Raw genomic sequence first — 21,722 nt, 5'->3', positions numbered from 1 at the left:
ACTGCGTATACAATTGCAAACACAAGAACCAACATTACAACACATATATGTGCATAAAGTGTCTTATTCAATGCTAGCTATAGCTGCTTTCCATCGCAACACCTCAACTTCAAGTTCCGCCCCTCAAAGCATCAACCATTGAACCGCTCTAACAATCCGATTCTGTTCGAAAAGAACCATTGAATATCTCCTTTCGCTTCGTAGATGATTTCTCCTACAAGACATGTAACATCTATTTTGATATTTCGCCATGACGCATGCATTCTTGCCCGAATTAAATTTTGATTGTTCGATGCTTCTTGGATGCAGTGCCGGTGTTGGTGTTGCCATTCTTCTCTATGATGGAAGCAGTGACTCTGCCGTTGCTATCTGCCATCTACTTATTATCCCTCGGCTTCTTCCTTTGGTTGCCACTTCCAGCATCTCCACCAGATTTTCCATTACTGTGCGATCCACCGGACTTCTCATCAGCATTTCGTGTAGACTTCTGACCCGTGGGATCCCTGTCCCCGTTTTTCCCTGGCCCGTTGCGTCGTCCACCTGCTCCACCAGCAGCACCACCAGAACCGTTCCCTCTAGAAGTATTAGCAGGAGCTCTCTCCATCTCGACTATGGTAAAGACTTGTTTGTTGTAATGCTGAGTGGACGAAAATAGATGATCAAGTTATAATGCAACAGAATACCGAAAACTGGTGTATTGTTGAATAATGTGTAAATAATAACCCACCGAAGGGGAAAACAAATCATTAAATAGAAAACCCAACATCACAATGGGTCTACATGCAAATCCTCAATGATTATCTTTTCATGTACATCAGCAATCTAACAGCCGATTTACACGTACATCTGCAAAACGAAGACTGTAGAAGAACATGTTTCGGTCGCCGATGGAGTACTACCGGCTTGAAAAAATGTTGGTGAATGCGTAGACAGGCAATGTGTTGGAAATGACAGGAAATGTTCAAGACCAGTGTATCTTCATCCTTCCATTAACCCAAATGAATGCTTTGAGAATACGTGCAAACTTCAAGAAGAATTTCAATTTTTTGTTTAAGGTTCAATCAAACCAATGCCTTTCGTTACATGGTGGCCTATGAGAAACAACAAGGCCTCCCTAGCAGGCCAAGTATAATGTTTCTCTGTAGTTGACTCCTAGACATTGAACAGTGTATCGCATACATCAAGTCACGAGGCGAAAAACAAATGTAAAGGAGCAGGAAAGAGACAAATGTAAAATCACTTACTTCAATCACAAATTCACAAAAACACGCACGTTTTGAAAATCAAATATAAAAAGAACGCAAAGATCATTGCCACCTATTTACCCATCCATTAATACTCAGCCATTGTAAAATAAAAAGAATGAACGCCTCAAGTGTATTGGTGCAATATCAGACCTTAGAAAACATTTCTTGATAGACTACGCCTATTGCTATTACACCTTACAAAAATGCGAAAGTCCATTCGTTCCCTATCCTCCAAATCCTCCCTGCCCTAAACAACCTGCTCTAACGCAAGGAGCAATGATGAGGACGAATGGACGTAACGCACGCAGCAAGCACCCTTATGATTCAGATCCATTCTTGACCGCACGCATGAAAAAGAAGATGAGAGAAACAACAAAGATCTTGCGAGAAAAAAGACAGACACAGAGAAGAAACTAACGTGGCACAATTTGCGGAAGAAAAGAGACATAGTTGTCCGTTCGTATGCCCTGAGATATTTGTGTCGAAACCCAGATGTGTAGTAAGAAAGAAGTGTTCGGTATTGGTGCGAGAAACTTGAAGATATTGGTCCATGTATTATCAATCAAGACGATGATAGATTAATATGCCGATGAAGAGCCATGCACTCCTCCTTCTCGCTAGCATGAACCCGTCACCCAACCGAGCTACTTTCGCAGTAAAATAAAATCCGATCGCATTAGAGAAAGAGAAGAGTCGATAACAGTAGCTTTACAGAACAATGCACTTCTTCTTTTTCTCCTTCTTGGTCAAGAGTGCAGCACGAGTGGCGTGTTCAAACACCTCACGGACACCCTCATTGGTCTTTGCTGAACACTCAAGAGACTTGTAAGCACCAATCTTATCAGCAACACGTTGAGCCTATTGACAGAATTGTTAGCATGATTCTTCCATTGTTCAATTTCGTTCTCGGTCTTGCAGCTGTCTTCAGACCGCGCCGTATTTTGATATATCCTTACCTGATCTTCTGAGACCGGGGTTTGGTTGGTCTTGTGTAATTCCTCAATGGTTTTTGGGTCGTGGCGCAAATCCTTCTTGCATCCAACGAGGATGATTGGGAGGCCCTGGCAGAAATGGAGGACTTCGGAGATCCACTGTTCAGGCACGTGTCAGTAATCATCTTATCATGGTGATAGCAGATGGAATCATCTGTTGGATCGTACCTTCTCCTGAACGTTATCAAGGGAATCGGGAGAGTCAACGGCGAAACAGATCAAGATAACATGCGAATCTGGGTATGATAGAGGTCTGAGACGATCGTAATCTTCTTGTCCAGCCGTATCCCATAGAGCCAACTCAACGTGCTTTCCATCGACCTCGACATCGGCGACATAGTTCTCGAAGACGGTTGGGACATAGACCTAGAGTAGAAGATGCATCAGTTATTGGATCTGATGATATAATGATATTCCATCAACCGCTTCGATGCGTGCCAGTATCAACAGATGGTTGACGCGATGGCCGCGTTGTGTTTGATTCGCATATGACTTTAAGGAGTCGGTGTAAGGCTTACCTCTGGGAAGGTTCCCTTGGAGAAGACACTTTAGAGTTGTTAGTGGGTATAATCTTTATTGATTTTATCAACTAGAAAACCGTTGAAAGGTAGATGGGTACTTACATCAACAAGCAAGTCTTACCGCAAGCACCGTCTCCGACAATAACGAGCTTTCTTCTGATTTCCGCCATTTTGGCAAAGGTTGTGATAAGGTTTGTTAAAGAGAGCGACTGTGTGAAGTTGTTGATTAAATTGTTGTGTATGTAAACTGATCGTATGGGTCGTTGCAGATGAAAGTTCGTTAATTGGAAAGGTTGTTGAAGGTGGAAATGAGTTCAAGAAGGCAACCTCTGGAGAAACCTAATAGCTAGTCGGTTCCAATGTTATGGCCTTATGATTTGTGATTGTAATGATCAGGCAGCCAATGTTCATTTTTGGTTACTATGGAAATCATCTAGCATCAATAAAAAATCTGGGCTATGGTCAACTGGGCTGGTGCGGTGAATCAGAATCAACCCATCAATGGAGGGATTGATTGGATTGGATGGGGAACAGGATGAGGAATATTGCAGAGAAATCTGGAATGGTTTATGATTCACATAATTGGATACTTTGCTGCTCATTCTTTTCTTTTCACGATGTCTACAGCACCAGAGTCTACACAGAGCAAGCGAGTGAGGGAGGGATTGACAGGATTCCTGTTCGTCTACTGTATGTTGTGTGTGAATGTAGGCAGTGTTTAGTTAAGGGAGTGTGTATTGCGTATTCTGTTTTATTATTTGCTATCTATCTCTTTTCGAACCAAACAGTCAGTCATAAGGAATACTTGTGACTGTAGGTACTTGCGGAGTGAATGCTAGACATCTCTTGTACGCACGCTCCTGTCTGCGAGGGACCATCTAATACCATCTAATACCTAATATCTATCAACTAACTCTCCTCCATCACCACCCTGGCCATCAACTAATAAGGGGCTACCAAGGTTCATACATTAGTATCTGCTAGGTAAGGTGACATGCTGTACGGAGTATTCTCCACGTATTTTATGCACCCAGTACCATACCATCATCCACTCCACCAACCTCACACCATGTCACCATGGGTAGGAGACAGAAAGATTGATGACAATGAACAAGGAAGTCCCTAAGCCATTCAAGTGTTTGTTTACAATTCTGCTTCCAGGAAATACAGCAATTCCCTTTCTTCTCTCTTCTCATCCCTTTTGCCTTTTGTCTCTGACAGCACCGGTAGACAGTGCAAAACACGACATGGACTTTCTAGCAATCCTGAGATTTGATATTGATTTGAGCCACCATGTCTACTAGATATTGCTCAACACCAAGGAATAGTTTAAAAAGATATATATATACATTCATGCGCTAGCGACAACCTTCCACTGCAACTTTAAAATCAATAACTACATCGTCTTTGAATGATAACAGTAAAGATAGTGGTAAGGTCTGATGTGCTTCCTTGGCAGACTCCATATTTCTTCCTTTCTTCCTTCTTTCCTTTCTTTCTTTCTTTCTTTCAATTCCTCTCCCGACTCCTGAGTCCTGACACCCAGCTGGAAAATCTAGTCTAGACCTGACGGGACGAGTAAAATGACTAGTATACAATTCGGCTCGTATACTTGCAAAACATGACTCTGATGACGGATGCGTCCTTCTAGGGTTTCTATCGGGCGTGTTTACAGGGCGTATCACCGCGTACATACATAATATCTTACATACTGTACCACAACATGAGTGCCCTTCCAATTGTCAAGTGTTGAGCTATCTAAACTTTTCTTCCTTCCATGGAGACGAGCACGTCCCCAACTTCAGGAGATATCCGTCAAGTTTACGCACTTCACATGGGGCTGAGCTCCCAGACAATCTGCGCCTCACTCATTCATTCGCGCCTCATTTCCTTTCTACCAGGAAAGACAGGACTGCGACCCAGAGTCACAGCATTTATGGGCATTCCGGTACGTTCTTCTCTTTGCTATGACATCTGTCTTCTCTCCACCCTCTTGATGTCATTCCAGCATTGGATGGATACGATCCGGGCCATATTGAAAATCCATTGTCTCTTGAGAATCCAATCCAATATCCAAGATGATCCAATCAATAAAATCTGCCTCACGTGCCGTGTCCCTGAAACTTAGAGATAATGTTCTATTGGATATCCTCACTTGGCACATAAACATATGATCGGTCCATTTGCCCCTGAACCAATTAAAGTCCAATTTGAGCCCCGAGTTTCTCACGTGACTCCCACCCTGATCGAGAATTATGCACTAACCCGAAGATCACTAGCTCGTTATCAACGAAAGCTCCATCCAAAAAAAGTTGAACTGAGCACCCTCACCACCACCAAACGAATCCCCCCTCCTCTCCCCCACCACCATGCAAAAAGTCATTCGGCGTACAATCCTCGCCGAAAAGCAAGCCACCCGCCGGCTTGCAAGGAGGCAGCGCAAAAATGAGCTTGACGGTTTTGCCTACCGGCAGGATAGGATGAGGCAATGGGGCGCGGAAAATTTAAGAAGGATGAAGGAAAATAAGGTGGTGCGAAGGGAGGATTGGGAGTTGAATGAGCTGGCTCCAAAGAGAGATGTTGGCTCGCAGGTTGATACGTATGGAAGCATTCCAGCTCATTTCACTGAGGTTCCAGTTGCGAGGAGGACAGAGATATTGGAGATATTGGATCTATGGGGAGGGAAGAAGCATCTGAATATTACGGCGGGGGATAGAGTGGTTGTCATCTCAGGGCGTGACAAGGGAAAGATTGGGAAGGTAGAAAAAGTTGACAAGACCAGGGCAGAAGTTACATGTGATGGATTGAATATGGTATGATTTGTAGACTTTTGTGCATCCATTTCCAATCACACCCCACCACGAATGTTTCATTGCCACGAACTAACAACATTACCAGATCGACATAGCAGTACCCAAATGGATGATATCAGACTCCGAGCAAGACCGTCGTCCCGTCCGATCCGTCCCCCAAGGCATTTCCCTGAAGAACGTCAAACTAGTATTTCCATACACAGACCCTGTGACCGGCCTGACGCGCGACGTAATTGCCAAAAAGCTTGCCCACCACAAGATGTTCCGAGACCGTCACGCCCAAACCGTCAAATGGCAGCGCATAATCCCCGGTGCCGGCAACCGTCCCAATATTATAATTCCATGGCCTAAAGTCGAACCTCGAGAAAAGAAAGACTGTGATTGCGATACTCTGCGAATGGAAGTGGAAGAAAAGACATTTGTACCCACACTCCTAACGCCACCAATGCCCGGGAGCGTGATTGACGAGTTGAGGAATAAATATTCTATATTCAGAACGAGACATGATCCTGAATACGTAGAGAGAAAGTTAGAGGAGGATATACAAAACGAAGCGAAGAAGAAGACAATTGCATCAATGAGGACGCCATTGAAAGAAATTAATAAGAGAGAAAGAGAATTACGAAAAGCAAAGGGCAAGGGTAAACTTACCAGAGGCATGTTGTTGAAGATTGGACAGGTAATCTCGAGGAGGAGAGGAACGATCATGAGACAGGTGGGTGTTAGCACGGATGGAGAGGCCGGAGTTACAGAAGCTGGAGAAGTCGAAAGCACTTCTACCCCTACATCTACGCCCACAGAGCCAGTCCCAGTGGCTGCCTGATGATCATGCATGTATATTATATTATGTATTTGGAATGAAAGAAAAATGTAAATATATGGATTGTATGGCACATGGACCCTCAAGGCATTTGTGGCGTTGTAGCATGTGCAAAATAATTGATCGCACATCACTTCGATTCTATTCTCACATGCACGAAGTAGATGTGTGGATGAACGTCCCATGTAACTCGGGACAACTATGACATCGTAACACATCACACCCACCACCTTCAAGCACTCTGCCGAGTCTCATAACCAATAGACTTCCTTCAGATTGAGATTCCCAAAAACCCACAACTTTATTTTACTAACCTACTAAGAGAACCTAAACTAAGTACCCAACAAGGTCAATTTCTCAAACGCAGAAAGATGAGGTGCCTCCTTCTTCCTCCCCGCCGCTTGCAAACTCTCCGCATAAACCGCATCACCGCCTACTGGTCTATATTCCTGACCTTCCGCGCCTGCCTGTTCATTTGCATTTGCATTTGCATTTGCATTTGCACCCGCACCCGCATCCGCGGCACCAAAAACTTCTCCCACGCAACCCTTACACAAAGCGACCACCTCTACCATACTGCCCTCGATAGCCCTCGCTCTCTCCCACATTCCTCTTCTCACCAAGCCCACGACCAATCTCTCGACTTCGCTTCTGGAATCCTCGACGCGCGTCATTAGTCTGCCGACACTGGCGACGAGATACTCTTCTTCATATACACTTCCCTTTTTACCTCGAGCTCTTTTTCTTTCTTCTCTTCGTCTGTTTTTGGAAGTTGCTCTACTGACTCCCGTTCCAACGGTCCCGACACTTCCATTACCGGTGTAGCGAGTAAAAAGCGAGCGATTAGTCGAAACGCGAGAAGAAGCCGCGACGGAGATATCATCTGGGATTTCCCCATCGCCTCCTCTTTCACCCTCGTAAAAAGCGAGTGGATCAGCGAGTGCTTTCTGTCTCAATTCGCGAATACGGGGGACTTGGGCTAGTAGTTGTGCTTTGCAGTCCGCTAATAACTCAGTGCTTGAAGCGAGGGCATCGCCGAGACCAGGGTCGATTACGCTCTCGAGAAGATCGGGACGAGCTTTGAGAGCAATGAGATGAAGGGCGTCGGCGAAGAAATATCCTTTGCAGAAGGTTCTGCAGGCAGTTTCGAGAGATGAGAGGTAATCAAGTTGGAGGGTTGCGGCGGCGTAGTAATCTTTGCTTTCGATGAGGGCATCAAATAATGTGCTTGCTAGCTCGGTGAGTGCCGGGCCGCTCACTGGATTTCCATCTGCACCGCCGGTGAGAGCACAGAAAAGGGTTTCGCGCCATTGAGAGGGCCCGGAAGCTAAATAACAAGATGTAGCTTTTGCATAGTTGCGGAGGGATTCGTAAGCGAGTGCTGCTTCTTTGTAGGAGGATTTAGATTCGAGATATTGAGCGTAGAGGGCCGTAATAACAGCGAGGGGTTCAGGATTGTAGCGGTAGATAGCTAAAGCAGCTTTGTAGAGAGCGTGCTTTTGAGTGTACTTTTGAAGTTCCTCGAACGCGTTCAGTTCGTGGAGATGGTTAAGCGCTTTGGTGTGGCGAGATAAATAATCATCAATGCTATATTTACGACGTAACTCGGTCATTTGTTGTAAATTTTGCATAAAGGGGAGATATTCTCTGGGGTCCTTCTGAGATTGCTGAGCGACTAGAAGAGCAAGATCAAGGTTATAAAGACCAAGAGCATTCTCATACAATCGGTTGACATCTGCCAAGAAACAGATGTGCTCAACTGCCTTATCAGCCATAGCCTCATCTTCTTTCATCAACTGTGCAACAACCAATAAGCCATCATCCAGTGCAGGTGGATTTTTGCACACGTTAGATGTGATGATGTTTTGTAAGTTGGTTGCAGTGCGAGTTTTCAGGACTTCGAGAACAGCGTCGCAGATCTTGTTAACCTTGGAGGCTTTGGTGGCTGTGATATCGACAGGGTCTTGAGGAGCGATAGCACCATTGGTGGTAGGTACTATGTTGCCATTTTGGGACGCAACTCTCGTCTCTTTATACATTGTCTGGGTAACATCTTCTTCTCTCAATGAAGATAAGAACAAATCAATATAAGTGATTTTCTTGACCTGATCAATAAAAAGTGCAACATTCGACAAGAACTGCTCTGGAGCATGATCATATAGAATGTTCATATCAACTCGCTGGGTTCTGCAATGAGTGAATGCCTTTCTATAGTTCTTTTCCTCGATAAGTTTTCGAATGCCTGCAAGAACCATTGCACGAGGGAAAATAGTCTCCAAGTTTCCACGAGGCATTTGCAGGATAAGACTGAGAGACGTTGGCATTGCGGTGACAAGTCGAGCTCCTCTTTCAATGCTTCGACATCTCTCGTCAATTTCTGGGTCATCTGCTGGAACTTCAAGGTCTATTTAATATCAGCATTGAAACACGTGCAGAAAGATTTTGAAATACGTACCATGAACTTCTGTGATGTGAACAAATTTTAGAAGATGTGTGGTGGTGGTAAATATAAGGTGCGCCGGTGTAACTAAGAACGATGTGCAGTTTCGTACTAGTAAGCGCGTATTTGCAAACAAATGGCCGTTACTGGACAATCCAAAAGCTATGCGGCCATCTCCATAAGCATTTGGGCCGTCACCGAATGGTATGATATCTACCCAAGGTAATTGCTTGGAGAAATTGCAGGAAGATAAGGACGCATCGCCGAAAGCTAAGCTGTGAAGGTCACCAGAGCTAGTTTGGACGTATGGATGCATCACGCCATCTTCAACAAAGCTTGATAATATTGATACAGACGATGTAGGGTTATTTTCAAGAGCTTTCTCTTTGATTTCACCAGGCATATCAGTGAGATGGTATCCCTGAATAACTGAACCAGTATCAGTTCGACCCAAGGCAAGTATTTCATTCTTGCCACTGAAGGTAATCTGTTGATAAATGGTAGTTTTGATTGCAGAGTCAAATGTGAATTGGCCAGACAATGTCGGAGTAGGTGCGACCCGTTTGGTGGCATCTAGTTCAAAAATCGAAATTCCGTCTTGGTGTAAAATGGCAAGCAATGAAGCATCAGCATTGATGGCAACATCGATAGCATTAGATTGTATTGTGACTTCGTGATGACCCATAGGAGGTGGGACGTTGGCCACTCGGAAAGGGGTTACCATGAGATTTTGCCCATCAATAACAGCGAGCACTCCGAAATCGTGTGGTGGCGCTAAGGTACCACGAGAAGTTGCGAAAATATACTCTGCAAGATTGATAGTGTCCTCAGCAACAGACAAAAATCTCAACGGCTTTTCTGGGTGCCAAGCGACAGGGTTGGTGGCAACCAAAGGAGCGTGATGGTTTTTGATCTCTTGCTTGAGATACCAATGGTAATTACCCATTGTCCACAACTGAGTACAATCAGCCATCACAACAGCCAACACTGTAGAATCAGAGTTCCAGGCCAATTTGATGTGCTGATCAGGAACTTGACGTTGCGCTTGGGTGAGTCGAAGACTAAATTCCCCATGTCGTAATCCGTTACGCTCAAAGAATACAACATCGATTCTTTCTTCCAGTCGTTGAATTCCGGCAATCAAATTTCCGGAAGGTCTCCAGCTCAAAGCGCCTTCGAGACCATCTACGGGCTCGCTGACACTATCAAGTTCACCTTCTCTGGAATATACTCGAATTATACGACGGGAAGCCGATTCGATAGTAGATATAGCCAGATAAGCTCCATCACCTCTCCAGCTGATGGTGACACTCGAATCATCATTTGCACTTAGAACACCTTCATCCGTCTTCTCAGGCATAGTCGGATCTCGCAAAGCTTTGGCTCCTCTGCCTTGGAATTGCGTTTCCTTCTTACCCCAGCCAACAGACACATGGTTGGAAGCTTTCAGATCCTCTTTGGTCATGGTGGTATCCGCAACGCCATCGAAGCTGCGACTCATCCAAATGACGGTATCTTCCTTGGTTGTAATTGCCAGCAATTCCTCGTCAGGTGACCATCGTGCCGCAGTGATCCCAGCATCAACTGAGCCCATGATTTCAATCTGACCTTCCCCAGGCTGAGGATCTTCTCTGACGACAATGATGTCGCCACCTGCAAGAACAAGACATGTGGTCAAGCTATCTCCAAAATAATGAAGACTTAAAACTTTGTCACAGGCCAAATTCGGGTTTGGTGATGGCGCTTCCCATGATGTGATGAGAGTATCCTCACTGCAATTTCAAATCAGCAAACTTCAAAGACGCCCAACTAGAAAATAATATATACTGTGATTTTGAGGTTGTCTTGACTCTAATAAGTTGTATTACTGCGTCATGTTCGGTAGGACCGACAGTACAAACGACAGCATCGTTTGCCAAATCCCACGCCGCCGCCGTTATGGGCCTATTCTGATATTGCGCAGGAGGCTTCCATTGCTCATACTGGATTCCTCTTAGATTTCTCATCTTCTCGATATTAATATCTCAGAACATGTGAACAATAAAAATTTATGCAAATAAATCTCAAGTCATCCTTTTTGTTCAGGCAATGATTCGTCGGAAAATCGTATCCCGGTCATTTTCACAAGCCAGTTTTTTTTTCTTTGGTGCATTCCTCATACCGTGTAAGCGAGAGACGCTAAGAATCTCTAGCGTGTGACTTTCCCTGCAACCCCAGGTTTAAGCAGAGGAATGGTGGTGAGACTTCTCTTCTTATATTTATCAACATTCCACTTCTCTGCCCATTCGATTCAATAGACATTCGATTCTTCTTCTACGGCTACGGTCGCATCATTGACACACCTGTACATTGTAGACTTTATATTCTAATTCTAATTCTCGCTGATAGATTTCCTTGCCCCTTCGGATACACCATAATGGATATCGCATTCAACCAACACTCTCCTCATAACCGACGTCACAACCGATCTTCATCCAATCTCACAAATTTGACCATGGCACCACTAACCACCAAACTTCCTCCTTCAAATGACGATTATTTTCCCGACCATACATCCTATATTGACAACCGCTCATCTCCTACAACGCCTTCCATTCTCTCTCGTTCGTCATCCCGCGTTTCCGTCCGCAAACCTGCCCCAATGAATCTTTCAATCCCCAAATCAAAATCAAGCATTCACCTCGCTCCTGCCCCCCTCACACCCCGTGCATCCGGCCACCGCTCCGGCACAACTACACCTTCACGCCACTCCCACCTAAGAAACACGATCGCTCCAGATAACCTCAAAATTAGTACATTCGGTGAAGATGACCCCAATGATTCAGATTGGCTTCTGCGAGCTAGCGCCATGATATCATCCTCCACTCGAGAGTCCAAGGGCCAATTATGGCTTGTCTCACGCGCAAGTTCAACAAGTTTACAAAAGGACGAGGATGAAGATGCACTTGAGCGGGAGCTCGCCAGAGAAAGAGAACATAATAGCAGAAGAGGAAGTAGACGAGGAAGTTTCGATGCGGATGATGAGTTCTCACCTCTCACAACGAGACGAAGTTTAAGTTTTGGACCTGCAACCAATAGAGTATCAAGTAGATATGGCAGTCGAGCAAATAGTAGAATAGGAAGTCGAGCGAATAGCAGAAGGGGGAGCAGAGCGGCGCTGATCACACCAATGAAAGCAGATAGAGATGGAGGATACTTCGATACAGAATTCGCACATGAAGAATATCCCGCAGAGCCAGACTTTGTAGATGTGGAAGAAGAATGGCTTGACGACGGTGACGAGGCAAGGAAAGACGAAGCAACGGTTAAAAAATTGGCTAGAGCGAGTAGACTGGGACTCGGAGGCTGGGTAGAAAACTTATTAGGCTGGAGTTTATTTGCTGTTGAAGAAGATGGAGAAGAAGCCGAATTCGATACGTCAGATGAGAAGGGCGAAGAGTCATCATTGTCATCACGGCCGTCGCGACACACCCTCGATGGGATGAGTGACACTCCAGTTGCCGAGCAAATGCCACCACTCAATCCTAATGAAGCCGATGGATGGCATGATGCTGCTTGGCTTCTGAGCGTTGCAAGTAAGGTATTGCTATGATATCATATTGCTATACACTTCAGCCTTTCTTTTTACGATTCCGTTCCGTCTCATAGTACAGCTTTCATTATGAATTATAATATGAACTCTCGGCATGTTCCCCATATGCATCAATACAACTCGTATACATATGTGGTCGTGAAGATAAATATGCCATCCAAGGTCGTAAAAACGCCAATATCACACCTGCCCAACAGTCGATCAAATCCTTCCCGATGCTCCTTCGCAGAATTTCGTTTCGCCGGAACCATTTCTCCCACGTTAGTTTATGTGTAGCAGTTTCAACTAGCTAGTACTGCCCCTCCTCGCGCTTCTACCCGGTCGATCAGTCGGCAGTTAAATCGATGATTTCATCTTCAGCTGTAAAGATGTGTCGTCTTTTAACAGGACGCTCAAGTATAACTTCGAGTTCATCTTCATCGCGTTCAACTACATGCTCGCGCTTCAGATTCACCTCAGGTATAGCCTGTCTTTCGACCTCTGTCTGCACTTCATTAACGACCCGTGAGATCTCCTCTTGGACCTGCGTAGAAAGTTAGTGTCACTGACAATACGCGAGAGGTATCTGAATGTTTATTCTGGATCAAATCTTTGGATGATAACACATACCTCGACTGCGTTCGTAACGTTGAAACCCTTTGCCATGTCTCTTAACTGACCTAAACTTCTTTGGATTTCTATCAGTACTCGTGTAAATGGAGTAGTACCAGGCTCCAAAACTACTTGGCCGATAGGTGTAGGTGTGGCAGGTGTGACTGAAAGTTCTGAAGGTCTTTGGTTGTTGTTCTGGTTGTCTACTGATTCACCTCCTTGATTATTGATGCTTTTGTCGGACGTTTCGCCTGATGCGAGGGCCACAGAATTTGGTTTAAACATTGCGTTTGTTGGTGTCTCTACCGGCATTGCAAGTCTAGCTTTCAAAATGGAACTTGGTGGTGCTACCTGTGAAATTGATCCAAAAGCAGGAGTTGTTGGATATCTGATCTCTTTCCCGACAACAGTTGGCGTTGCTGGAACCACTTTCGGGGCTGATGCGAACATACGGCCAATCGTACCTTTGGGAAAAATCTGACCGAGTTTTTGAGTTGGTGTTGCCAATGAAGAAAATGCAGTAGTGGACAAGTTGCTCGTTGTCTGGTCAAATGACCTGCTAGTGATTACTGACAGTGAGGATGGTACTGGCATAGACAAGAAGGCACCAGTTACCTGATCGAATGATCTACCTGTGGTTACCAACCTTGTGGTTGTTTGGGGTGGTATGGCCATTTCAGCAATAGGCTTTAGCTTTTGAGCTGTCGACGCTTGGGTTCCTTTAACAGCGTCATTGTTAGGAACACAAGGTCTTTTGGTAGTGCTTTCAATCAGGGTAGGTTGTGCTGGTATCCGGGGTAAAGGTTTCGAAGGCAAAGGAGCTGGATTGCCTTTTGGTGTCAATCCCCGGTCTCGGGGAAGTATCTTAATTCTACTGTCAGCTTTTCTTGTATATCCTTTGATAATCGGAAGTCGATTGTCAAAGAGCAGAGGAACAACAAGGCACCTACCATCATCTGTTGCAAAACCTCCCTTGATCTGTATTTGAAACGGAACTCGGCGAGTGGCTTGCTAACTGGATCAATATATTCAAGCTGGTAGAATGTCTCCTGATCCGATATTTTTTGTGGTTTCCCAAATCTGTTATAGAAGGTCAGCTTGCGCTTTGAGTAGTAGACCGTATCTTCTCATATACTCTGTTGCATGGGTTACAGCTCTGCCCTTCAACTGTCTTTCATGAAACTTTGTGTTTATTGGCATCGCCTTCTGTTCCGGTGTGGAGATCGGAGTTGCTACCGGAACGACTTTACGGACACGCCAAACCTGGACTATGAGTTCTCCGAGCTGCGAAACTTCTTTTGGGTTGTGCGAGAACGGGACGTCGTCTCCTACCGAATCAACATCAGCTATCTGCACGATTGAATGAAAGATTGGTCTACCTATTTGGATCTCGGAAAACTGGAATGGTCTCAGTTTTGTGTTGCCAGGTTCTCTAAGACGATCACCTGCTAAGAAATGCACCCAGTTGTTTGGTTTGAATCCATTCTCATTGCATATCACCGTTGAACTGTCGAAATACTCAGCTTAAGAACGAAGTTTAACAAGATTCAACTTCTTTCAATCACCTCGTCTTTTTACCATCAACTGTAGCAAAGAATCCCAAGCAGTAATTTTTCTTCTTGTGAAACCTTGGAATTTTTGCAGGATCAATATAGTATTGTAATCCAAACTTAGTACCCGACTTGGACTCGATATAAACAGACATCTTGTGTTGAGGGCCATTTTGCATGTTCTCATCTTCATAGTCGTCAAGATCTGGATATTCTGCTGCAATCTTAGGAGCGTTAACTGTCACTCGAATAAATGGGACTCCAGGTATAATTGCCATTTTTGATGATGTCGGTGGGAAGTGAGAAAATTGTTGAGGTGATTCTTGGTTGTATGTTGTGATTGACGGAAAGGAATTATCTGGTGTAAATAAAAGAGTCACGCGACAACGTAACTGCCATTTTTGCTTGGATGGGCGGAGTTGCAGGCGGATTCTACCTACCCTTCTTTCCTCCAGTATCATGATTCTGATGTCTTCATTTCAAACGCCTCATTGTTTTTCTATCTATTGCTCGCCAAGTTTCATGTCAATAAGCTGATGATCATCTCGACTATCAGATTCATTGCCCGGATGGCAGGTTTTGGATCACCATGTGAATAAACAGTAGTCTGGTATGTTATATTTGTTACCCATATTCGTCTTGGAATATCCCCTATGCTAATAATTGTCGATAATTTCTCATATTCCACCATACACGGCTGGTAAAAGACCTTTGATACACCAAAAAAGATATTTGCTGGATGTATGCACCTCGGGTCTCCTACTTCTCGAAAATAATGTCCTTTCATTTCCTCGGCATCCTTCAATTCTCCCTAAGTGACTTGATGAACGCAATATCATAACTTGCCCTCAAGTCATACTCCATGCGCTCTTGACGTCTGCGTCTTGCCATTGTATAAAGATTCTTGATTCTCAACATTTCTTGCTTCAACCATCTCCGTCTCTCCCTCAATCTGCCCCATTCTGATTTTATATCTGCCATGTCAGTATCGACATCAAGCATCTTGCCCATATTCAAGTATGCAATGCGGTATCTGAACCATTTGATTTGTTCTTGGGCGGCCGTGGAGGTGTATTCTTTCTTGTATTTTCTGAATTGGATCTTGAGCGGGGGCGCATCAACTATGTTTGTCATGGCAGAAATTGCTGTCTTATGCGAACGCAAATGCAAGGTCTTCCAAATTTGGGGGTAACTGGATGGCTCATCTGGCTCAACACTGGTTGCTTGGGAAGTATCGGTCTGCGAGCCACTGATGACCGACCAACCACTCGGATGAATGGTGTTAGATTGAGTATCTTCGGTTTCTGATGTCTCCGTTTGTGTGAGGCTGGTCTGCAAAGAGTTTATTGGTGGATTGTTAATGGGTGTCCAGCCACCAAATCGAGGAAGACTGGTTTGAGCATGTTGGATCTGCGAAGTATGAATAGCTCGCCAACTTCCACCTTGAATAATATTGGCTTGAGCTAAGATATCAACCTGAGCAACCTCAGCCCCTGGGATACCCGATTGTGTAGTATTGAGGGGTTTCCAAGCGATGACTAGGGAATTTGTTGCTGTAGTGATTGCAGTGATTGGTTTGATGATTTCGCATCGCGTCCCTTCTTCCTCGACGTCGGTGGTCTCTACATCTGCATCGTACTCGCTTTCTTGACCCGTAACATTGACTTGCTCATCATTGAAATAGAGGTCGGTCAGGCCATGAGAGATCGATCTGCAAGGCAAGACGAATGTGTAAGCCATGAGGAATAAAGACTGTATTTCGTTGTCAGTTGGTCTCGATACAAAATATTATGAACGAATACTCCAATAGAGGGAACTTACTATATTATTGCTGCTGCTATTGTCTTTGGAGATTTATTTCTATTGTAGGCATTTAGAAATAAGAAAGTCAAGTGTCGTGCTTCAGCTTTGAGGCTTCAGACTATCCACATTACTTTTCATGCCATTGACCTTTTCATTTGAACATGATCGAGTGAATTCACTATACAAAATTTCCGTCAATTCTAAGTTTTGGAGGGGTAAGAGATGGTGAATATCTGACCTTTATCTCTATTTCTTCAAGTTTCGTTTGACTTGGAACTTTTAAACTTCGACACTCCGAAGTCTATATTGGTCTATCCCATAGACTCCGATCTGACAAAGACCTCGGAAGGTCCCTCAAAGCAAATTGTTTTCCCTCTATAGGACTGTATTATTTTACAAACAATGTGTTAGAAACATAGAATTCCACATCTGTTCTGTCCTTTTCTCAAGATCACCAAAGTTGGTGTGTTGGATGATGCAACCAGATCGGGGTCCTTGAAGTGAAGCGTTGATATTCGATTACTCTCTCAACCTTTTCTTTTCAGCCAACCGCAAGGTCGAAATTTCCTTTCCTTTCAAGCAAGCAATTCTCAAGCCGAGAAAAGCTCCATCGACGTGTTATTTTTCGAGTTCTAAGTAGATGACAAACGTCAAAAAACGTCTCACTGAAGATACCTATTAAGTATTGTGGTGTCAAAACGATTTGATTGGTATTCAAAACTATCAGCAAGTAATCAGATAGCCACAAGTTGCAAGTTGAAGATCTTATCCCACCCAACCTATCCTGTGTCCCATTTTATCCAAGCACTTCATCCCGTCTGCAAACGAGATCGTTGTCGCATTTTCTTTTCGCTCATCTCAAATATTTTGACCCGTTATCCTACCTCAAATGTACAAGGTTACAAAAGGTCTGTATTACTCATGTTTAACAATGTTTCTCGTCAAAAAAACCAACGAGAAACTTCAGGTCGCTCGCCCAACTTTGCACATATCTTTTTATATTCAGACACAACCCCCTTTTCTTGGCTCTTAACCCATTTCTTACCCTTTACTGCCTCCTTTCCCGTGCCAGTATCATGTAAAAATCTTTTCAAATGGGAAACCAACATCTTTTCTCTCAACTTGTCCTTTTGGCACAAGACAAGTGCTCGCTCGTCCACTGCAGTTTGAACTTCTTCAGCAGCAAATTCTGCAAGTGGATGGTTGGGATATGCAGCAATGAATGAATATCCGGCAGCATTGGCAGCAGCCAAATGATGTGGTATTGGTGGTAATGGTCGTGGGGTGAAAGAAGAGAGGGGACCAGCTGAGGGAGTACTTGAGGTAAAATGAAGGGAAGGTATAAAAACAGGCGCGCGTGGATTTAGGGAGGACATCTTTCTGAGATAATACGATCGCGCTGGTTTTCGTCTGCGTGAACTACGCTAAGGCCACTTATATCAGCAAGATATCCTTAGATCGATTCATCTCAATCTGCATAGATAGCTTACTAGTGTAGCTGCTCTTAAGGTCTAAGCTTGTAGGAACGGGAAAATTCGAGATATTTCCAGAGCCTGTGGGCTATTGCTCTGTCAGGTTAGCAACCGGATCTTTGGGCCACGAACTTACCAAGTTGGGACTTACTGGAGGTGATTTGCAGTGGATCTGACTCGCTGGGTTGGTACCGTGAGAGACTACTTGTGTTAGATTACTTTTTATGGGACAATTTGATGGGATAGTACTTACAGACCGAACGCAGTTTGCTGATGATTTTGAAAAGAATGGGTCGGTCGAAAAAGTGAGGTGTTGGAGATAGTCTCGGCCACTCGGCACTTTGGGGGGTAGTGAATATGAGGATGAGATGAATGAGACGGGAGGGATAATGGATGAGAAGAGCCATTGTTTAAGCCGAATTTGAGGTTTAGGAGAACTCGGGATGATAATGTGGGCTCGTAGGTGAAAGGAATTGGAAAAATTGGGTATGCTGATGGCTTTATTTGAGAGTGTTGAGATTCTTGGAGAAAAATGCCGAAGATCGGATATTGTTTTGGTGGTTCCTTTCTGGGATAAATTAGCAAAATGAGCCGGCGTGATAGAATACTTGATCGCTCTTGAGGATTTTTCATTTTTGGAAATTAGCTGGATATATGTGAGATTCTTGTAGCTAAGTAAAGCGCCAGGTCGTCCAAATTGAGTGAGTTAATCGAATAATGGGCGTTCTGTGTTAGACTGCTGAGAATCCAGATGTTCCTCGACCCTTTTGATGATTCTAGAATTAGAATATATTTCATCTGGTCTTGGATCTTGGTTTAGCTTTATTTATTCCATCTAACACCACTTCTCACGATAATTCTTTTCGCCATCAAGGTGCATGCATAAAGAACATACTTTGATCTTTCATTCCAGCTTTTCATTGTCTTCACACCTGGTGAAATTATCCCCGTTCGCTTATCCAACTTGTTGTTACACTGGCTGAACATGAGAATCATAAGTCATATTACGCCTCGCTTTGCGTAAAGATACCCACGGACATTGCAGTCAATTGGGTGGTTAAATTAATCTAGGAATGCAACGTCACAGACAAATTGTCTCTCTAGAAATAGATGATGTCAGTATATTTAGTCTATCTCGACAATATCCAACAATCAAGATTTTGGCTCTTCCGAAACCATCGCTTCACCCTTCGCCCTCTGCACTTCCTCCTCAATCTGCTCCCTAAATCTCTGCTCAATCGTAACCGGATTTTTCTTCCACGTGCCTATTGTTACTAAAACACACACGCCCGCAACTATAGCGCATACTTTCATATCCTCGCTAAAAGAATCCGAATATGCCTGTCTCACTGCATGGAGCTGCGCATATGTCATTGACTTTGCCGAAGTCTCTAACGATGCAAGTTGTTCCGGACTTACGATGCCAGTTAGCTGTGTTTGTTGTGCTAAACTGAGGATGGCGGTACTGGCTGCTATTCCTATGCTGCCGCCTAGAATGCGCGCTTGCGATGTGATACCCTGTGCTACGGCGTGGTCGCGGATGGATGATTCGTAGTTTGACTGTTGAAATCTTGTTAGTTAAAGAAAGCATCGCGAAATGTTTCAGTTGGGGCACTTACTAGCATCGATACCGTGGATACTGTTAATCCAAACCCCAATCCAACGAACACCAAAAAGCCATAGGTCTTAGCTTCCACATATTCGGTGTTCGACAATGTAGACAGCGAACTAGTGCCTATGGCACTCAACCCAGAGCCCGCGAGTAGAGTAAAGAATACTCTATTTTTCGTTCCGTTAAGCATTCCCCCAAGAAAACTCGCGACTGCTGTCGATCCTAACATAGGTAACAATCCCAGTCCTGCAGCTAACGGACTCTTCCCATTTACAACTTGAAATCGTAGTGGCAAACTATAAATTACCACGAAGTATGGAAATCCCATGAGTAAAGTTGTGCCCAAGCCAAACATGTAGACTCTGTTCTGGATGAGTCTCCATGGGAACATCGTTGCGAGTTTTTCTTCCCATTTTCTCTGCACTGTGAACTCCCAGGAGAAAAGTAATATCCAAAAGACTATTCCTACTATTAGTGGTATGAGGAATAATGGTTTATTCCAAGAATTTGCCTCGAGGCCTGCTTCTTGGAATGCGAAGACGAAAAGGATAGAAGCGATAATTAAGATAAACGCCCCGACAAGGTCAAGTTGTCGAAGGGGTCTGCGTTTGGATTGGTGGAGTTGAGTTTCATTTGGCCATACAAGATAGAACAATATTAAAGGCACGATGCCGATTGGTGCACTATGTGTTTATTAGTTTTTGTACCTTTCCTCCAATGGGTAGGTGTACCTACTTTATCCAGAATATCCATCTCCAGCTTGCGTACCTGGTAATGATACCTCCGATAACCGGGCCAAGCACTCCACTCATAGCAACCACAGCGCCAGCTAAACTTCCAATCCATCTCCTCATTCCCGGCGGACTAATCTCAGGGAAGATAACCATAGTCAGAGAATAAAGACCCGAGCCACCGATTCCTTGCAAAGCTCTGAATGCAATAAGTTGATTAAGTGTTTTCGCAAATCCGCATGCAATTGAGAAGGCAAAGAATATGATGAAGGCTGCAATATATGCATTCTTTCGACCAGCAATATCACCAATTCGTGCGAATAGAACTGCACAACCTAGATAAGATAGGGTGTATGCGAGGGCTACCCATGAAACAGAGTTAAGAGAATTGAATTCAACACCGATGGTGTATAGAGCTGTCGCCACGATGCTGGTATCGAGCAGTGCAAGGAAAAGACCGAAACAAAGACTTTGAAATGTTAATATAATTCGACAGATCCAAGAAAGCTCGAGAAATCACCTGATACATAGACAAACAAGCCTCCATCTTGGAATATTGGGGCCAGTTTGTCGTGTGTTGGGCTTAGATTCGGAAATGGGTTCACCAGAGGGTGACGATTCCCGTTTGTGAATACTGTCATCCATGATTTTCGAGGTAAGTCGAGTTGGGAATGATTGAAATAGTCGTTGACATTTTGTATCATGCATCTGAAGTGGCCATCTTATATAACATCTGATTGTCTGGTGATTTGAAGCAAAGAAGGTTGGTGAGATTAAATCCACAGGTGAGATTAAATCCGCACACCAGTCTAATGGCCGGACAGATATTCCAACCGCTTCCACCTCAACATAGCTGAAAAGATTCTCAAAAGACAATAGATAGACAAAATAAATTGGGTTTGAACAGAATAATGGACCGACAGCAGATGTGGTTCGGCCGTAAGCGCCAAGCGTCCAGGGGTGCGGACGATACGGGCGTAAGCATTGAAGCATCTTGCAGTTTCTTTGCCATTAAGCTTCACGTGGACAGCGACAGCATTCAATGACACACATCTTTAGGAATTCTTGATGGCATAAAGCTTTGGATATCCTCCTCGTGTAAAGTCTTGAAATCGGGGCAGAATGCACTTGCGCATCTGAACGCCAATAGGTAGATAATTGTTATTCTCTTAACATCTCACGTGCGAGCTCATGGAGAACGTGGACAAGCAAGCCGCTCTTCAGTATATTGCAAAGATTCTAGGAAACAGGTCTAAAACTATTCCATACTGAGGGCAGGGCGATGGCATTCTTCAGACATAAATTCAGTCTATTAGGTTCCATTTCCACGACAAATATTGTAACTCCCAAGCTTCTAGTAGATGTTCAAAATGCCACAAGAAATAGCAGCTGAAAAATACCCCAGTGTGTGATTGCTCATCTACCCGTTGCTATTCAAAACTACCCATTTTGCTATGCACATTGTCATCATTATGATTGAGTTGAAGAGGCGGTCACTACTCAGAGAGGTAGGAATTCGGGGGCTTCAGCAATGCTTG

The 21,722-nt window shown here is 44.2% G+C and overlaps 9 protein-coding genes across 11 annotated transcripts; 2 read left to right on the top strand and 7 right to left on the bottom strand.

Annotated features, from left to right (window-relative positions):
- Positions 1 to 50: 50 nt before the first annotated feature.
- BCIN_04g02760 (hypothetical protein) lies at positions 51 to 903 on the bottom strand. Its single transcript, XM_024692480.1, has one exon. It carries the CDS (start codon positions 602 to 604, stop codon positions 377 to 379), a length of 228 nt encoding a protein of 75 aa, XP_024548255.1. The 5' UTR covers positions 605 to 903; the 3' UTR covers positions 51 to 376.
- Positions 904 to 1,311: 408 nt separating this feature from the next.
- On the bottom strand, positions 1,312 to 3,201 carry Bcrho1. The gene is made up of 5 exons (XM_001557186.2): positions 2,863 to 3,201; positions 2,758 to 2,785; positions 2,408 to 2,605; positions 2,204 to 2,338; positions 1,312 to 2,105 (listed from the first exon to the last, which is right to left on the bottom strand). The coding sequence occupies exons 1-5, from the start codon at positions 2,928 to 2,930 to the stop codon at positions 1,956 to 1,958; spliced, it is 579 nt and encodes a 192-aa protein (XP_001557236.1). The 5' UTR covers positions 2,931 to 3,201; the 3' UTR covers positions 1,312 to 1,955.
- A 1,826-nt stretch (positions 3,202 to 5,027) lies between these two features.
- On the top strand, positions 5,028 to 6,468 carry BCIN_04g02740 (hypothetical protein). Its single transcript, XM_001557187.2, has 2 exons — positions 5,028 to 5,573; positions 5,659 to 6,468. Exons 1-2 carry the CDS (start codon positions 5,130 to 5,132, stop codon positions 6,394 to 6,396), a joined length of 1,182 nt encoding a protein of 393 aa, XP_001557237.1. The 5' UTR covers positions 5,028 to 5,129; the 3' UTR covers positions 6,397 to 6,468.
- A 45-nt stretch (positions 6,469 to 6,513) lies between these two features.
- Positions 6,514 to 10,950, bottom strand: Bciki3. The gene is made up of 3 exons (XM_024692479.1): positions 10,661 to 10,950; positions 8,849 to 10,605; positions 6,514 to 8,797 (listed from the first exon to the last, which is right to left on the bottom strand). The coding sequence occupies exons 1-3, from the start codon at positions 10,837 to 10,839 to the stop codon at positions 6,726 to 6,728; spliced, it is 4,008 nt and encodes a 1,335-aa protein (XP_024548254.1). The 5' UTR covers positions 10,840 to 10,950; the 3' UTR covers positions 6,514 to 6,725.
- Positions 10,951 to 11,120: 170 nt separating this feature from the next.
- BCIN_04g02720 (hypothetical protein) lies at positions 11,121 to 12,520 on the top strand. Its single transcript, XM_001557190.2, has one exon. It carries the CDS (start codon positions 11,250 to 11,252, stop codon positions 12,423 to 12,425), a length of 1,176 nt encoding a protein of 391 aa, XP_001557240.1. The 5' UTR covers positions 11,121 to 11,249; the 3' UTR covers positions 12,426 to 12,520.
- An 11-nt stretch (positions 12,521 to 12,531) lies between these two features.
- Positions 12,532 to 15,093, bottom strand: BCIN_04g02710 (hypothetical protein). 2 transcript variants are annotated; one of them, XM_024692478.1, is made up of 6 exons: positions 14,582 to 15,093; positions 14,396 to 14,523; positions 14,152 to 14,344; positions 13,967 to 14,096; positions 13,035 to 13,880; positions 12,532 to 12,948 (listed from the first exon to the last, which is right to left on the bottom strand). In XM_024692478.1, the coding sequence occupies exons 1-6, from the start codon at positions 15,025 to 15,027 to the stop codon at positions 12,751 to 12,753; spliced, it is 1,941 nt and encodes a 646-aa protein (XP_024548253.1). In that variant the 5' UTR covers positions 15,028 to 15,093; the 3' UTR covers positions 12,532 to 12,750. The 2 variants fall into 2 exon arrangements, with proteins under 2 accessions (XP_024548253.1, XP_001557241.2); XM_001557191.2 differs by having other exon boundaries at positions 14,152 to 14,523.
- A 65-nt stretch (positions 15,094 to 15,158) lies between these two features.
- BCIN_04g02700 (hypothetical protein) lies at positions 15,159 to 16,437 on the bottom strand. 2 transcript variants are annotated; one of them, XM_024692477.1, is made up of 2 exons: positions 16,388 to 16,437; positions 15,159 to 16,318 (listed from the first exon to the last, which is right to left on the bottom strand). In XM_024692477.1, the coding sequence occupies exon 2, from the start codon at positions 16,304 to 16,306 to the stop codon at positions 15,368 to 15,370; it is 939 nt and encodes a 312-aa protein (XP_024548252.1). In that variant the 5' UTR covers positions 16,307 to 16,318; positions 16,388 to 16,437; the 3' UTR covers positions 15,159 to 15,367. The 2 variants fall into 2 exon arrangements, with proteins under 2 accessions (XP_024548252.1, XP_001557242.1); XM_001557192.2 differs by having other exon boundaries at positions 15,159 to 16,437.
- Positions 16,438 to 16,649: 212 nt separating this feature from the next.
- BCIN_04g02690 (hypothetical protein) lies at positions 16,650 to 18,691 on the bottom strand. Its single transcript, XM_024692476.1, has 4 exons — positions 18,095 to 18,691; positions 17,978 to 18,042; positions 17,860 to 17,929; positions 16,650 to 17,768 (listed from the first exon to the last, which is right to left on the bottom strand). Exons 1-4 carry the CDS (start codon positions 18,246 to 18,248, stop codon positions 17,311 to 17,313), a joined length of 747 nt encoding a protein of 248 aa, XP_024548251.1. The 5' UTR covers positions 18,249 to 18,691; the 3' UTR covers positions 16,650 to 17,310.
- Positions 18,692 to 18,881: 190 nt separating this feature from the next.
- Positions 18,882 to 21,069, bottom strand: BCIN_04g02680 (hypothetical protein). The gene is made up of 4 exons (XM_024692475.1): positions 20,705 to 21,069; positions 20,189 to 20,653; positions 19,461 to 20,136; positions 18,882 to 19,401 (listed from the first exon to the last, which is right to left on the bottom strand). The coding sequence occupies exons 1-4, from the start codon at positions 20,890 to 20,892 to the stop codon at positions 18,994 to 18,996; spliced, it is 1,737 nt and encodes a 578-aa protein (XP_024548250.1). The 5' UTR covers positions 20,893 to 21,069; the 3' UTR covers positions 18,882 to 18,993.
- Positions 21,070 to 21,722: the final 653 nt, after the last annotated feature.

Source organism: Botrytis cinerea, chromosome 4 (genome assembly GCF_000143535.2).
Source record: "Botrytis cinerea B05.10 chromosome 4, complete sequence".
Classification (NCBI taxonomy): Eukaryota; Fungi; Ascomycota; class Leotiomycetes; order Helotiales; family Sclerotiniaceae; genus Botrytis; species Botrytis cinerea.
The sequence above is the reverse complement of the archived record's forward strand: the minus strand, read 5'-3'. Positions and strand labels throughout refer to the sequence as shown.

Bases quoted from the DNA above. Each gene is read 5' to 3' on its own strand.
- BCIN_04g02760 (XM_024692480.1), bottom strand. From the start codon at position 604: ATGGAGAGAGCTCCTGCTAATACTTCTAGAGGGAACGGTTCTGGTGGT.
- Bcrho1 (XM_001557186.2), bottom strand. From the start codon at position 2,930: ATGGCGGAAATCAGAAGAAAGCTCGTTATTGTCGGAGACGGTGCTTGC. The intron at 2,606-2,757 runs GTAAGCCTTACA...CTTCTACTCTAG, and splicing joins CCAAGGGAACCTTCCCAGAG to GTCTATGTCCCAACCGTCTT. The intron at 2,106-2,203 runs GTAAGGATATAT...TTCTGTCAATAG, and splicing joins CCCCGGTCTCAGAAGATCAG to GCTCAACGTGTTGCTGATAA.
- BCIN_04g02740 (XM_001557187.2), top strand. From the start codon at position 5,130: ATGCAAAAAGTCATTCGGCGTACAATCCTCGCCGAAAAGCAAGCCACC. The intron at 5,574-5,658 runs GTATGATTTGTA...CAACATTACCAG, and splicing joins CATGTGATGGATTGAATATG to ATCGACATAGCAGTACCCAA.
- Bciki3 (XM_024692479.1), bottom strand. From the start codon at position 10,839: ATGAGAAATCTAAGAGGAATCCAGTATGAGCAATGGAAGCCTCCTGCG. The intron at 10,606-10,660 runs GTATATATTATT...TTGAAATTGCAG, and splicing joins AAGACAACCTCAAAATCACA to TGAGGATACTCTCATCACAT. The intron at 8,798-8,848 runs GTACGTATTTCA...GATATTAAATAG, and splicing joins TCACATCACAGAAGTTCATG to ACCTTGAAGTTCCAGCAGAT.
- BCIN_04g02720 (XM_001557190.2), top strand. From the start codon at position 11,250: ATGGATATCGCATTCAACCAACACTCTCCTCATAACCGACGTCACAAC.
- BCIN_04g02710 (XM_001557191.2), bottom strand. From the start codon at position 15,027: ATGATACTGGAGGAAAGAAGGGTAGGTAGAATCCGCCTGCAACTCCGC. The intron at 14,524-14,581 runs GTGATTGAAAGA...GTATTTCGACAG, and splicing joins GTTGATGGTAAAAAGACGAG to TTCAACGGTGATATGCAATG. The intron at 14,097-14,151 runs GTATATGAGAAG...CTTCTATAACAG, and splicing joins GCTGTAACCCATGCAACAGA to ATTTGGGAAACCACAAAAAA.
- BCIN_04g02700 (XM_001557192.2), bottom strand. From the start codon at position 16,306: ATGGCTTACACATTCGTCTTGCCTTGCAGATCGATCTCTCATGGCCTG.
- BCIN_04g02690 (XM_024692476.1), bottom strand. From the start codon at position 18,248: ATGGCTCTTCTCATCCATTATCCCTCCCGTCTCATTCATCTCATCCTC. The intron at 17,930-17,977 runs GTAAGTTCGTGG...ACAGAGCAATAG, and splicing joins CTCCAGTAAGTCCCAACTTG to CCCACAGGCTCTGGAAATAT. The intron at 17,769-17,859 runs GTAAGCTATCTA...GACGAAAACCAG, and splicing joins CCTTAAGAGCAGCTACACTA to CGCGATCGTATTATCTCAGA.
- BCIN_04g02680 (XM_024692475.1), bottom strand. From the start codon at position 20,892: ATGCATGATACAAAATGTCAACGACTATTTCAATCATTCCCAACTCGA. The intron at 20,654-20,704 runs GTGATTTCTCGA...AACATTTCAAAG, and splicing joins CTTGTTTGTCTATGTATCAG to TCTTTGTTTCGGTCTTTTCC. The intron at 20,137-20,188 runs GTAGGTACACCT...ATAAACACATAG, and splicing joins AGATGGATATTCTGGATAAA to TGCACCAATCGGCATCGTGC.